This window comes from Herpailurus yagouaroundi, unplaced genomic scaffold (genome assembly GCF_014898765.1).
Source record: "Herpailurus yagouaroundi ecotype Mexico unplaced genomic scaffold, PumYag 164, whole genome shotgun sequence".
NCBI lineage: Eukaryota > Metazoa > Chordata > Mammalia > Carnivora > Felidae > Herpailurus > Herpailurus yagouaroundi.
The window spans coordinates 3,878,088-3,893,229 of NW_024412405.1; the positions used below are offsets into that span (position 1 = coordinate 3,878,088).

Sequence of the window (15,142 nt, forward strand, 5' to 3'; positions counted from 1 at the left end):
GCACCTTAAAGTAGGACGGGACTAAAACTGTATATATTTGGATAGAGAAAATATCTGAACAATTTTGAAAACCAAACAACAGAAGGTTAATAACTAGTGGCATCGTTGAACTTGTTTCCAAACTACGACTTAATTCAAACTATCTGTATTCCCCCCCCCCCCCCAAATGAAGTGATCTGAAGACTCTGTTTCACAAGGAAAAATACGTCTGGTGAGACACAGAAAACACTGCTGGAAGTGGGCCAGAGGGAGTCTGCTCAGATTAGCTCAAGAACCCTCCATATTCCCCCTTAAACAACTGACTTAAATTCTGCCATGAAATGAGGATCAACCTCTGACTGGTCCACCATGTTTTTCAAACATATCATTTAATTGGAAACAGGGCCAAGAAACCACGAGCAAGGAGGACTCCTTTGCGGCCGATGCTGTATCCTGAGTTTTCTTCCTTTTTGTTCAAAATAAAAGCACCTTACGTGAAAGCGGCGATGTTGACGATGTTGAGAGAATAGGATCATGAATGAGTTCATCAAAACTCATGGTTACTGCTTGGAGTCATGGGAAAGAAGGCTGGCGTGAGGGCCAGTGATGTAACATACACAATAGGTCACTGTTTGTTTCAAGGCCAAAATGCTTTAGAGCAAAACATGGTCAATGGGACTACATGTTTTCATAAATGCTTAAAATCATTAATTTGGCCCTATGCACTATTCTACATAAATTGTACTTATGAGGTGGCAACCCATTTGAAAAATACTTTTTAATTACAGAAGGACTTTATGAACATATTGATCATAGATCCAAGCTAAAATTCTACTTGGCCATCGTCTCAAAACAATTCCCCAGATATGACCATTGTCAGGTTTGGGTTGTGAATTATTCCGGATTGTAAAAACTCTTGCACGTCTGTGGCATCTGTATAAGATGTATCCTGTGGTTTGGCCACTTCTTATGGACAAAGACTCATTCGCTGGCCACGCGCAAAGGCGTGGATGTCTACCCCGTGCCCGCTCCTTCACCGTGTGGCAGGGACGCGGGGGCAGACTCAGCACACACGCATCCCTTCTGATGGAGACGCAGTCAGCAACCCCCATAGAAGGTGTGCGGCCTGAGGGGCAAGAGGAAAGCAGAGAAGAGAAAGCAAGTGTCACGGAGAGGTGCAGAACGCTGGGAAGTTAGAATATGGCCCATCCAACTGCAAACTGGGTAGATTTACCAAAATGGCTTTTTATGACCGTTCCCAGACTGCCTTTGCTCAGCTCCAGTCGTGAACTGGAAACCAGTGTTACCCTGACGCCCAATTTCAGGACCATCACCCACAAGCATCTGCCCCCCGGGACCGCCCAGGGAATGGCCAGCGCAGCAGCCGGGTCTCAGCTCAGAGCCAGGACTGGTTAGAGTCACACCCTTCCTGAGAGCTCTCTCTTGATTCCAGTCCTTCTCCATCTTCCACTTCTTTTCTTTCTCTCCCCTTTCTCCTTCTTCTCCTTTTCTGTCCAAGATGCAGTTAGGAACGAGAGTCCAAAAGCACCGGGTCTTGAGGGGCACTGGCTGATGGTTTGCGTAAGAAAGATTGGGATCAGAATCGGCCCGCGACGGGACGCACTCTGTGTGGTTTTCCTTCATCTACCAGGTGAATGATCAACATAAAAAAGACACGAACCGCAAGAAGGAATCTGCTCAGACTAATAAAGGAATCTGTAAGTGCCTTTGATCAAAGCTCACACTACGGTGCATAATCTATGCCTTTCAAGTTCTCTAATCTGAATAAAAGGGCTTCAGATGGTTACATTGAAAGATATAGATCGAGTTCAATGCAGTGGAAAGAACACAGCATAGCAAGACTTAGATGCTGGGCTCGGCAAAGCAGCCTTGCCACTGAAACTAAGCACGAACCGCACTGAATGCCTTGATGAGTATGTTGACCCTCAAGACTCTATTTCCTCGTGTCCCACACGAGGCCATTACCGTTCGCCCTGCTGACTTTCCTTTTTTGCGTACAGTTGTTCTTCGGAGTTGTTATTAGGTTTAGATCAAATGGAGTCAAAGCTCTGAATAGTTGTAGCACATTCTGCGGATGGGAGGAATCATTGTATGTGAAACATTAAAAATTCCCATGCCTCATGCACTGACCCCAGACTCCCAACTACATAGGGAATAAACATGCGTGGATCGGTGAACAAACCCAGTGGCTCCGAAAGGAAGATGTGCCCACCGCACCGGAAACAGAAGGAGGTGCTGGGGTCCACCACCGCCACGGAGGCAGTTCCGGGGGTGGGAGCCAATGTTCAATGGGAGAAAATGGAGCTAGAAGCCCCCTACTGAGGCCTCTGAGACTTTCCTGCACAGAGTCTGGTTAATGTAAAGGACTGAAGCAATCTCACAATGTCTCCAAGACAAATCAGAGCGACAATAAGGGGATCATCGTGTTTTTAGTTAAGAGAATTGAATTTCTGGCGAATATTCTATGCAGTTTCACGCAGCAAAAGATGGCTCTGATCTCCGTTGTCTGCCAGCCTTGCTTTTAAAACTATGGAAAAGAACGGTGATTAATTCCTGGTAACCGTTCACAGCCAAACGATGAACACTGACTTCTTAATAGAAACATACGCTGTGACTCTTAGCGATTTGGGAACCATGCCACGGAAACAACAGCCATCCATTAGGAACTTACTGTTGTTTCAACAGCTCCTCATTCGATTTGTCCTGATTAACCACCCGAAAGAGAGACAGGCCAACCCTTCCTGCAACTACCAACACATTTCAAACCAATGCTTTGCTTCTGAAACTGAGGAGTCTGGCTTTCCAGGTCAGGAATAAACGATGGTTTAAAAACCCTTTTGCTCTCTGACTAGCATGAAAGGGAAGTATGAATGTGCTTTATTGCTAGGGAGTTAAAGATTGGTCTTCTGGGGGCGCCTGGGTGGCGCAGTCGGTTAAGCGTCCGACTTCAGCCAGGTCACGATCTTGCAGTCCGTGAGTTCGAGCCCCGCGTCAGGCTCTGGGCTGATGGCTCAGAGCCTGGAGCCTGTTTCCGATTCTGTGTCTCCCTCTCTCTCTGCCCCTCCCCCGTTCATGCTCTGTCTCTCTCTGTCCCAAAAATAAATAAACGTTGAAAAAAAAAATTAAAAAAAAAAAAAAGATTGGTCTTCTGGTATAAAGTATATGAAAAGTTACATCTTGGAGAAGCTGAAGAAAGCGGTCTTTCCCGACGATTCAATATGGAACACACAAGCAAGCATGCAGCGAATAAATGAATTCATTTATTTTTTCGTCCTGTATTTTTAGCCTCCTTTGGGGAGTTAAAGAGTGAGGAAAATAGACCGGTGTGATGCGATGGGAACCCGTTCCCATTTTGTCTTCGGATGCGCTTCTTCCAAAGGCCCAACGCGTGGTCCGATTTAAGAGCCTCCCTGCTGCAATGTCAAGTGTCCCGGCACACGCACGAGTGCAGGAGGAACAGTGGCTGCGGGTGAGCCACCAGGTGAGCCACCTGCCTCCCGGGCACCGCCACGCGTCACCCCAGGCTCTCCGCATGCGTATCAGAGGACCGGCGCTCGTCACCCGCCGTGGTTACCATCTGCTGGTACAATAACTGTTTTGGATTCCCTCACCTGTTCTCTAAGACTCCCAGCTTCTTTTCACCACCAATAAAACACGTTATACTTATCTGCGAGTGTTTGTGAAGGGAAAAAAATACAGAAAATCTCAGTGACATATTCCTGAACTGCTACTACCCAAGTACTTAAGCTTAAAGATGCCGGCAATGATTCAGCGGAAATGACCTCCGTTACCCGTGAGTCTGTCGGACAATTCCGTATGGGCACCCACATCTCCTGTCGACGTGCCTGTGATCAGTGCCACAGTGGTGAGCAGACACCCCCTGTGTTAGTGATTCCTCCTTGCTCCCTTTCTAATCTGGTCTCCTGGCACGGATGTGTGTCCATGACTATACAGACTGTGTGTGCTGCCTCCTTCAGACTCTATTTAAGGTTCATCTCCATTATTAGTTTAAGACAAAGAAAAGGGAAAGACCGATGATAAAGGAAGAGACCAGGTGGTACAGTTAAGTCATCACTCACGAATGCTCAAATTCTAGGCTCCTTGTCCTTTGCCACGGGTGATGCGTGCGCCTCCGTCAGCCCAGCAGGGCTCCTCCTGTGTCCCGGAGAGTGGGCGCTTCCAGACACATCTAGCAATTCTCAACCATCTGAAGGAAGGTCCTCCTCTTTGGCCTGGTCCATGATCTGACGTTGCCTCTTGGAAATGCTCCACTACTTTTTTTTTTTTTTTTTAAAGTTCATTTATTTACTTTGAGGAGAGAGAGAGTGAGCATGAGCAGGGGAGGGACAGAGAGAGGGAGAGAGAATCCCAAGCAGGCTCCACACACTCAGCGCACAGCCCTGTGTGGGGCTCGAATTCACGAACCATGAGATCACGTCCTGAGCTGAAACCAAGAGTTGGAATCTTAAGCAACTGAGCCCCCCAGACCCACTACTATTTAAAAATGAGATTTATGTCTGGGCGCCTGGGGGGCTCAGTTGGGTGACCGACTTTGGCTCAGGTCATGATCTCGTGGTTCGTGGGTTTGAGCCCCACGTCGGGCTCTGTGCTGAACACTTGCTTGGAGTCTGGAGCCTGTTTCGGATTCTGTGTCTCCTCCTCTCTCTGCCCCCCCCCCAACCCCGCTTGTACTCTATCTCGCTCTGTCCCTTAAAAATAAATAAATGTAAAAAAAAAAACACATTTAAAAAAACGAGACTTGTGCCTCCTTTTTGGTAATTGTTGGCTTTTGCCAAAGCCGCTAGCTGCCATGATCTTTGCCACCCATGCAAACCTTTGGTTGTTTTATAGCTAGAAACATCCAGGAACTCCTGGTGTCTTGGGCTCTATTCTGTTTCCTACTCCTGCATCACAACGACCTTCTCAATTCTTTGAAGTTTCAAACCTCCTGTTCTCAACACTCGTCACGGATCGCATTCTGATGTTTAATACCTTACAGTGTGCCCCACTGCTTCTGGGGAGCCCCTCCCAGGCTATTCTGTCTCCCTAATGTTCCCCCCTTCTGGAAGGAGGGGCTGGGTCCCCACCGTGCCCTGGGACTCCGCCAACTCAGAGGGTCACAGAAAAGAATTAAACGTTTCCAGTTATGTATGAAGCTTCTGCCAAGAAGCGAGGTTGAAGGGACAGTGACGTTGTCAGTGTGTGGCAGTTGAGAAGCAGCGAAGAGAAGCAGTAAACAGACACTGGACGACCCCAGAGGGGCCAGGAAGTGGGTCTCCAGAATGCGGATGACCTACCCACCAGAAGCCGAGAAATCAAGGTCCTCAAACTGCCTTCTCTGACTTCTGCTCTCTTTCTGATCCCTCAGGAAGCCTGAATGACAAGGCTGCACCCCGAGACATAGGCAAACAAGGAGGCTTCAGTAACCCCACACCATGCACCCCCCCCCAAGAGGAGCCCGCTGGCTCCCCCCTGTTTGTTGCCATGCTGCTGACACCAGTAAATCAGAAAGAGCGAGTGATGTGTTTCCAGGGAAGACGCTTAGTGTCCCCTCTTGCCAAACACATCAGAGTTCATGCCACTGAGACCGGTGGCTCCCACAATGACTCAGCTCACTTATTTAAAAGTCCTGAGCTGCGACGTTAGTAGCTTGCTGGTCACTAACCTGCCAGCCTTGTAATTTACACTGTTGGAGAACAAGGCGACATTTCTCCTCGGCAGACAGCTGTTTCTTCTCGACCGGAAGCATGTCGGCCAATGGCTTGTACCTGTGAAAAAGCAGCGGGAACACTGAGAGCCATGACTGAGTTCGTCAAGCAAGTGCTTCTGTTCAACAGGATTGTCTTTGTCACACTGCTTCTTAAATTCTCCCCGGTTCTTACTTTACCCTGCGAGTCCCCAAATCTCCGTCCGCCGTGCACGTAACACTGTACAACCGTGAAATAACCCTCATCTGTTGCGTGGAGAATGAGTTTTAAAATGAGCCAAATATGTATTTCAATCCTTTAATGTGTGCTCAACACTATGATCAAGGGTGGATGAAAACCACTTAACAAGAGAAAATTGGAGAGAGAGGAAATGAATGGTTGTCACTGAAATAGTTAGAATGCTCTTAAAAACATACCTTTTAAGAAATCTCAGAATTCTTTATCCCCATTTGAAAGTGAATCTAGATGTAGTTGGAATCCGTAAGAAAGGAATATCAAAACCTCCAGAAGTTTTATCTCAGCGAGAGGTAGAGAAGCTCTTTCCCCACTTACTACATATCGAGCACTTTCCATCTTCTAGAAGGATATTTATTTATTTATTTACTTATTTACTTATTTATTTATTTGCAGCTTCCTCTGAATCACTGGCTGTCATTCCCTAGCCGAAATCCATGGCAACATAATGCTTTTCTATGGATTTTTTTAAAATGCCTTTCAAAATTACATAAGCCACTTAAAAAATCTATATGAAATTTCCGTTGCATGCAGGGTATCTAACCTGATGTGTAAGTAAAACTGTATTAAGGGAAGAAGGAAGGGGAGGAAGAGGAGGAAGAAATAGGCAAGGATTTGCGTGGGTTTACGATTCCCGTGTCGAGCTGCTCTGGGAACTTAACGCCAAGAGGTAAATCACGGAAGTTCCCTGTTATTTCCTGCAAAATATCTTAGCTTTCCATCAAAGTTGGTTGCAGCAAATCTGGCAACTTCTAAAATGAGTTCTTTGTTTCCTTAGAGCAACGGAGGAAGGAAGTGCCTTGCCTCCGGGTCTGTATCCACCGGGCTCCCTCAAGCAAGCTCTGAGAGGCGTGCCCCCCACACCCCCCCACCCCCGACACCACACCAGAGGGGCCCACACGTCTTTCCGTCTGCAGGTGCTGCAGAGCAGGGAGGTTCCCTGCATCACGGGGGCAATGTGCAGTCACGGCGGGGCTCGCTCGTGTGGAACGCACACTGAGAAACCATACCTAGTTTGGATTTTTTGGTAGCAGACGTTTATTGCCTTTCTTACATCCTTAGCACTGTCACTGAAAACGGAGTTATACTGGTTGCCCTGGGTGGTAGCCATGCGTCAGACAAAATAAATACATCAACATCAGCAACAACCCTTCCTTCTCGTAATACAGATTGTTGCTCGTGCATCAAACTCACGGTGCAGGAGGGTGCAAAAATAGCGGGTAACAGAGACGGAACGTAAAAATCGTAGCGCCAGAGGCAAGGATATGAAAAATCTCGCACATCATTTTGATCCCACTGAATGCACTGAAATGGTCTGTGGAAGAAGTCGACCATTTTTGTTTTGTTTTGTTTTTCTTTTACTGGTCATAGTGTGGTTGCTGCAGAAGAGACAAGGTACCTCCAGGGTAGAACAGAACAGAGAAAACGGGTAAAATGAGGTATGTGTGGGGAGGGCCGGGATTGGCAGTCAAGTGTGAGGCAGGTAGCGGGGGAGACCCTCTAAAAGGGATGGCCATCTCCCCACGTGCTGGGGTATGTCGTCTGCACAGCAGTGAGCAAACACGGGTTAGGTCGCACCAAGTCTGAACGGGTCAAAAGCGACAGATGATGACCCACAGGATGTGTCTGAACAGGAGACAAACTGGAGGGGGGACTAAACACAGCCTCGGGTTCTAACTCTGCAGGGAGTTGCTAGGAGACCCTTGGGCAGCCATCTCACCTGTAATCCCCCCTCTTGGGTCTGCCTGCGTGTGTTTTCAGGACGCGGCAGAAATTCTATACTGCATTTAAAGCATCAGTCTAGGGGCGCCCGGGTGGCTCAGTCAGGGAAGCGTCCGGCTTCAGCTCAGGTCATGGTCTCACGGTTCGTGGGTTCGAGCTCCGCGTCGGGCTCTGTGCTGACAGCTCAGAGCCTGGAGCCTGCTTTGGATTCTGTGTCTCCCCCTCTCTCTGCCCCTCCCCTGCTCATGCTCTGTCTCTCTCTCTCTCTAAAATAAACAGTAAAAAACCTTAAAATAAACAAATAAATAAAAAGCTTCAGTCTAATCCCTGTGTGTTGTGTCCTCAAAGTGTGCGAGCTCCCCCAGGGGATGGGCCATCTTTGTGCATTCCCTAGTGTCTGTTAAATTGCCTTTGTATGCACCAAGCACAAATAATGATGAGGGGTCAAGAACATGGGCTGGGGGATGGGGGGTGGCAAGGGACATTTCTCCTGCATGGAAAGAGAGCAGGGGGCTTTTCGTATGTTGCCTCTCTTACTCCCCACAGAGGCAGGAGGCCTGCATGGTCATCTTTTGACACTGAGAAAGCCTACGATCACAGAAATCCAGTCACTCCCCTGGGTTCACACAGATGATCTTATGAGTTGAACTGCATCCCCCCAAAAAGTGATGTGACTTTATTTGAAAATAGAGTCTTTGTGGGGCGCCTGGGTGGCTCAGTCGGTTAAGCGTCAGACTTTGGCTCAGGTCACCATCTCATAGTTCATGAGTTTAAGCCCCACATTAGGCTCTGTGCTGACAGCTCAGAGCCTGGAGCCTGCTTCAGATTCTGTGTCTCCCTCTCTCTCTCTGTTCCTCCCTGGTTCTCTCTCTCTCTCTCTCTCTCTCTCTCTCTCCCCCTCTCAAAAATAAACATTAAAAATTAAAAAAAAAATAAAAAGAAAAGAGAGTCTTTGCAGATGTCACAAGGTTAGGATGAGGTCGTTAAGGTGGGCCAGGATCCAATATGGCCGGTGTCCTGATAGAGGAGGATGCCACGTGAAGACAGGGATAGGCAAGGAGAAGGCCGTGTGACGAGGGGGCCTAGGTTGAGGGGATGTGGCTACAAGCCACGAGCGCCAAGGGTTGCCGACCGTACCGGCAGCTGGAAAGAGGCCAGGAAGGATTCCACTCAAAGTCTCAGAAGGGCATTGCCCTGCTGACACCTTAATGTGAGACTTCCTGGCCTCAGGAACAGCGAGAGAATGGATTTCTGCTGCTTTACACCACCCGGTTTGTGGAACTTTGTCACGACAGCCCCAGGACACTGACAGAGGTGGTAACCATGGCTGAGCGGGGATCTGAACCCAGGGCAGCACGACTCCAGAGCAGTCCCTCTGCTGCCACTGCCACACTTTCGGCAGGAACTTACAAGCCCCAGCCCCAGAGGGCTCTAGGGTGGAAACTTGGAGCACGAGAGACAGAAAAGATGGACCCCGGCATAGCAACAGCACACTGCACGCCCAGAGACGACAACTCTCGTTCCTCTGACCTTTGGGTGACTGGGCCTCTTTGATGGTAAACTCGAGCTCATAATGAAACACAGACCCATTCAAGCACTCAGGAAAGCCGGCACGTCCCTACCATTTAGCCAGAGTCACACAATGAAATGAAATCACTCAAATTATCTTTTTATTCCCTTACAATTGTCTCATTCTGGAGCTCTGCTAATTATCGCTGAGAACTGAATTGACATAATTCAAGTATCTGAATACAGTATTAACAAGTCAGAACAAAGATCTTACACTGGGTGCTTTTTCTCCCCTCCTTTTCTATTGTTCTTTTGACACCTAAAATGGTATAATTCTGACATTTCGACTGAAAAGACAAAGACGTCATCTCAGACACGGCGAGGTACTCTATTTTAGTGTAATTAAAAACATCTTGTCTTTTGGAATGTTGAGCGTCATCTATAGGTGGTGTCACTCACTGGTCTATCTCACAGAAACTTCAACCTGAGACCAAGTGGTAATAATGAGCCTGGGGACAGAGCATGAGTCCTGAGCACAGGTGTGATGGAGCTGGGACTTCCATTCCCTAAACCTTCCTCTGCCTCTGTGGTCCCAGGCAAGGTCACCTCGACCCACTGAAGATCTCTGTATTCAGGCTGGCACCTTTCCTGGGTCCGAGGTAATCAGTTGGCTCTAAGAGGCCAATGTCCAGTCTCCTAAACGACCCACTCTTGTCTCGTCCTTCCTGGTTCAGGTTGAGGTGAATGACAGGGATCTAATTCTAGTCCAGAGTCCAAGCCCCAGGGCTCATTCATTCGGGCTCATTCAGTCAATCAACCAATACTAACAGCAATATTGACTGAATACAAAATTTGGACATGGAACGCAGCAGGGAGCAAATCAGATGAAAATTCTCAACATTTCCTGAGAAAGAGCGAACAGAAACATACATGAGGAAGGATGGCCGATATGATGAGAGAGATGGAGAAAAATGGGGCAGAAAAGGCTTCGCGGAGAGCAAGTACCTGATGGTGAGCTGGGGAGCTCTCTGGGGAAGAGGAATCCAAGTTAAGGGACAGAGCAGCAAATCCAGATGCCCCGAACGGGGTCATGCATGTGTCTGTTCAAGGAACACCAGGGCAGTGAACGTGGCTGGGGCAGAGCATATAGAGGAAAGGTGCAGGAGACAGGCTCACAGAGGCGAGGATGCGACCATGTAGGGGACTCTGGCTTGGACTCTGAGAGCCCTGGGGAGCTGCAGTTTGGGCACATAGGTCCTGCCATTTGACCCCAGAAGAGTCACTGAAGCTGCTGGCCTGGGGCGGGGGGGGGGGGGGGGGGGCCCGGGAGACTAATTAGCGACCCTTCTCACAGCCCGGGCGGGACGCAGCATACGTGGGAGGAAGTGGGTGAGCCCTGTCTAGGGTGGGGGGATGTGGGAGGGGTTCCTGATGGATGGACGTGGGTGCAAAGGGAGGAGCGGACCACCCAGACTCGGGGAGGAAACTGACATCCACAGCGGGGGAGCAGGCGGACAAGAGTAGCTGTCTGCCCGACATAGCACAAACAGGAAGGAGCTGGTCAGCACACCCGAGGGGGGCCACAAGAAGCATTCTTCTGGAACGAAGGATGGGGGGACCAAACCTCAGTCAACACCCCGAAACACGCCCACTGCCTCCTGGCTGCCGGTTGTTCAGCTGTTGTCAGTTTCATGTGTCCCGACCCTCTGCCTGACTGGTGGGGACGGTGCTGACCATCTAGTCGACGGTCGTCACAGTGCTGAGTGCTCCTGTGTCCGTGCGCCTGCAGCTGAAAGCTGTGTTCAATGTCCCGTTTGCCTCAGGAACATGACTGCTGACCTTCGATGTCCCTTCTTCTAGTCAGCCCATAGCTTGAATGGTCAATATTCAAGTGTGGGGTTTCACGGCAAGTTCTATCACAGTGACCGAACAATTCTCCAACTTGCACACTATTCATTGAGTACTTTCTTTACTTCAAGGATTCGAGTAGAAGAGGCTCCCAACAAACTCGCACCATCAGACACAGGGTGACACCGAAATAATACCAGGCGTCACGATGACTGCCAAAATCGTCGGCAAGAACCACCTAGTAGGTTGTATTCACTGGAGGGTCTCTGTATTCTAAGAGGGATACCCTGAAGTCAGAGAGGCGGACAAGAGCCAACTAATTAGAGGCATACAGCAAACCCTCAGGAATGAGGTATCTACTTGTCTTTTCCAAAGTGATTGTTCCTTCCCCATTTAAGGAGAACTTTCACATCCTATGTCTTGTGAACCTGGTGACAAAAGAGAGCTTATAGAGTGATCACAGAGGTCAGGTTAAACCAAGTAGTGACTCTCAATTGACTACTTTAGGGAAGGTACCATGAAATCCTAGAACTGTTTCCTCAGGAAAATACAAAGTATGTGTATCAAAGCTAATGCTTAACAAACAAACAAACAAACAAACACACACCTCAGGTGCAATTTCTCTGAAACTGATTGTCTGCTTTATATCGACTTCATCTCGTCATTGCCAAACACAATTCTGTTGTGAAAGTTTCAGTCCCCAAATATTTAATTCTATTCAGCAAATACTTATTGAACACCTATTATGAACAAGATACTCTGCCAAGAAATGCATAGGTTAACAAGACGGGCAAAGCAATGTTCTCATATTACTGCCTATGCTCCAATATAAAGCATGATGTTTGGGGCCAAAATTATATATCAGAAAAGATGTGGTTTTCTTATTTCAAGACCTCATGAAATTTTCTACTAATGGACATATTTTACTAACTTAATCAGGAACAACAAAATAACGTTTGGGGAGCACCATTAACCTCATCCCTCAAGAATGGGCTGGATAATCCACACAGAGAGGAACGGGGTGTTTTGGGAGCCCTGGAGTGGAGGTTGGTAGAAAGAGGCAGCTGGCAAGGGCAGAGGAGGGAGGGGAGGGGCAGGAAGCAAGGCTGGGGCCGAGTAATTTCAGAGGAGCCCAGGGAAGGCAGAGTTGGAACTGCGGTCAGAGTGTAAATGTTAAAGCATGTCAACACTGAGAAAGCATGTGGGTGGGTGACCGGGGAATCCGGGGCCCTGCCAGAGACACGGAAGAAGACTGAGACGGTACCAGACATGAGCAGATGGCGGGGGGGACACAAGTGCTGGTTCGCAGCGAAAATAGAAGAAAAGGTCAGTAACTTGAGGGTGAAATAGAACCAAGCGAAGTTTCTTGGGCGTTTTGTTTCTCAGGGGGCAAGGAAGAACAACAGAGCTCGTAGGCAACATTTACAGAAATATACAAAGCCTGCATCCTATTCATGCTTATTTTGGGGTCCGGCTGTTTTGCTCCAGATCATTTTGGTCATTCATTTTTAGCTCTGATGGGACGAGGTTGCGGTTTCTTCTAGAACCACTCCCTTGATGTTTCCCTACAGTGCACTCCACCTAGCAGGTGCTCCAGACGCGTGGCTCTGTCTGTGGCTACGTAGGGATGCATTTTGCTTGTTCCCCGCACTTGCTGGGACCGTTCATTTTGTTCTACATATGCATGCTCTCACAGCAAACACAGTGCAGGTGCGGAGGGGTGATTTTCTAGCTATTTGGGGCTAATTTCCAGCATTCAGAATGCTGAGTGGTGGGTTGAGTGTAACAGCTGCCTAGCAACGGGCTTGGGGGAGAAATAAAATCTATCTCAGCGTGGGGGGAGCAGACCAGAGAGCAAAATGAGACAGACCGGGACTGGGTTTGCAGAGGTGCTTTTCAACCAAAAAGGAGCACTTTTTTTTTTCTCTCTCTCTCTCTCTAAAACACATGAAAGCAAATAGATAAAGTTGTTAAAAATCGTCGTTCACACAAAAACGTACGGTGCTCCCTAAGCGTGCCCATTCTGTCTCACCTTCCCATGACTTGAGGTCTAATAGCCCTATCTCCCATCGCAGGCTTGTCCAGGCTCTGCCCACCCCCTGCACTGTCCGTCCTGAGCTGTCTGTCCTGTGCTCACACGACTGTACAGCAAGGGCCCTGCTGAGCAGCCCCAACGGATCCTTTATCACGTGCACCTGCCCGTCACTCTGTCTTCTCCCAGCTCCTCACGGGGCCTTTGCTTATCACACCGCTTCCGGTCCTCCCACATTTCTCTGCACTTGCTGTGCCCTCTGCCTGATTTGCGCCCCAGTGCTTCCGTCACCCATCTCCACCCCTCAGTACCCACGGCTCTTCCTGTATATTTACCAGAAGGACAGGAAGGGGGCAGTAGTTGTGCTTGGCAACAGCTTTTGGGTCTCTTGGATTGTGCAGGCCGGGCATTTGGACTTGAGCTTATTTTTACATCTACTGGGGTCCACTCTGGGCTTATCAGTGCGCATCATGATCTGCATATGACTTGATGAAGAGAAAAAGACACTACGACAATCCTCGGCCTCCTGTTGATGCCACTGGTCAAGACTGACTTCCCTTTTCTTTCCAAATTATGGTGAAGAGGCCACTGTCACCTTTAGAAACATGGGCACACCATTCAAAGGCATGGTGGCATTTCACATCCCCATGTGCTTCCAGGCTCAAGAGTCCCCAGGAATGAAGTCCTTGGGAAGAGTGGGGAGGCTATGGGAGGAGCTGCCCCCAGACGTCACCCCACACCCACCCTGGCTCTGGCTGGCAGGATTAGGGGCACTCCTCCCTCCCATGCCTGGTTCTCCAGGATTGGAGATGGAGCAGGGGGGAGGGAGGGAGAGACGGAGGGAGGGAGGCAGGGAGATTAACAAAGTGCCTATAAATTCCCGGTGTGATGACAGGTTACTGCACGCCAACACTGAATTCTCACAACAACCCCAGGGTGACATTTAAAGAGGCTGTGGGACACCTTCAGAGTTCGTTTATAGCAGAGCTAAGGGCTAATCTGGCTTCCACGAAGTTTCTGTGGGAGATGAGATAAAAGCAAACACATGCCCCTTTTGTTTCTGAGCTTGAAAGGTCAAAGGTGACCATCATACAGGATAATGTATAAATGAGGAGTTTTAATGGGACACGATGTGGAAAAGCAAGACTTTAGGCTATAGTCCCTTCAATTCCAAGACTCACTGCGCAGGTGGCTGTTGCTTCCGTTACTATTATTTTAACAACACGATTATGTTATTATTTTCATGTCATCACATCCATGACGATGAGGCACTCATCTGTCACAATCCTAAAACACAGCACCGCAAATTCACACGCAACGTCTGGCTTCTACACCACTGCTGGTAGAGACCCTGGGAAGAGGGAGGGGGCAGAATGGAGGAGGGAGGGAGCCTGGATTCCTGAGTGTTTACTGGACCAGCCCAGAGGCTTCCATGGAGCACCCCCTTCACCCCCAAGTCCCCAAGCTGACTGCAGCTCTCAGGCTGTGAGTTCTACCAAAGGTGTTTTTGTTTTTTGTTTTTTGTTTTTTGTTTTTGCCACACCTGCTGCTGTGTGAACTAGTGTGATGCATTGCTGGCCGGCGGGGCAAAGGTGGTGACTGTGAATGACCACGGCAAGACCCATCCACTTCTACTGTCACCTCGTCCTGGAAAGCATCCCGTGCCAAAGCAGACCGCCCTCCCAGAGACGTGGCCTTATCCCAGGGCACTCATTTATGCCCTGTAATCAAGCCAGGGGGCTCTCCCCTCCAGACAATATGGAGGTGAGTAATAAAAAAGAATGCTAAACTCGACCTTAGCTCCTGGGACTCGCCAGTGCTGCTAGGCAGATAAAAAAAATGAATTCAGAGCATCTGCTAAGAATTTCCATGACAATACTCTCAAGTTCTCTTACTTAAAGCCAGTCTCACTGTTTCATTTTAATTGTGCGATGTAACAACATTCTGTGTGTTCAATAAACAGATGAAAGGGAAAAACTACATTAGAAGTGGCCCGGTTTGAAACATACACCACGTTCCCTTTCCCCCTGCAGCCGTCGCAGCCGGTGACATTTACCTTAGCCAGGTTTGTACTCGCTTCGGATACAGC

At 48.7% G+C, this 15,142-nt stretch overlaps 1 protein-coding gene across 2 annotated transcripts in view; it reads right to left on the reverse strand.

Annotated features, from left to right (window-relative positions):
- Positions 1–15,142, reverse strand: part of MYO16 (myosin XVI) — a 491,281-nt gene that overhangs the window by 98,055 nt on the left and 378,084 nt on the right. For both annotated transcript variants that reach the window (XM_040487087.1, XM_040487086.1), the window contains exon 28: positions 5,666–5,768. In XM_040487087.1, the coding sequence (XP_040343021.1) occupies positions 5,666–5,768 (103 nt within the window). The remainder of the gene's footprint in view (positions 1–5,665; positions 5,769–15,142) is intronic.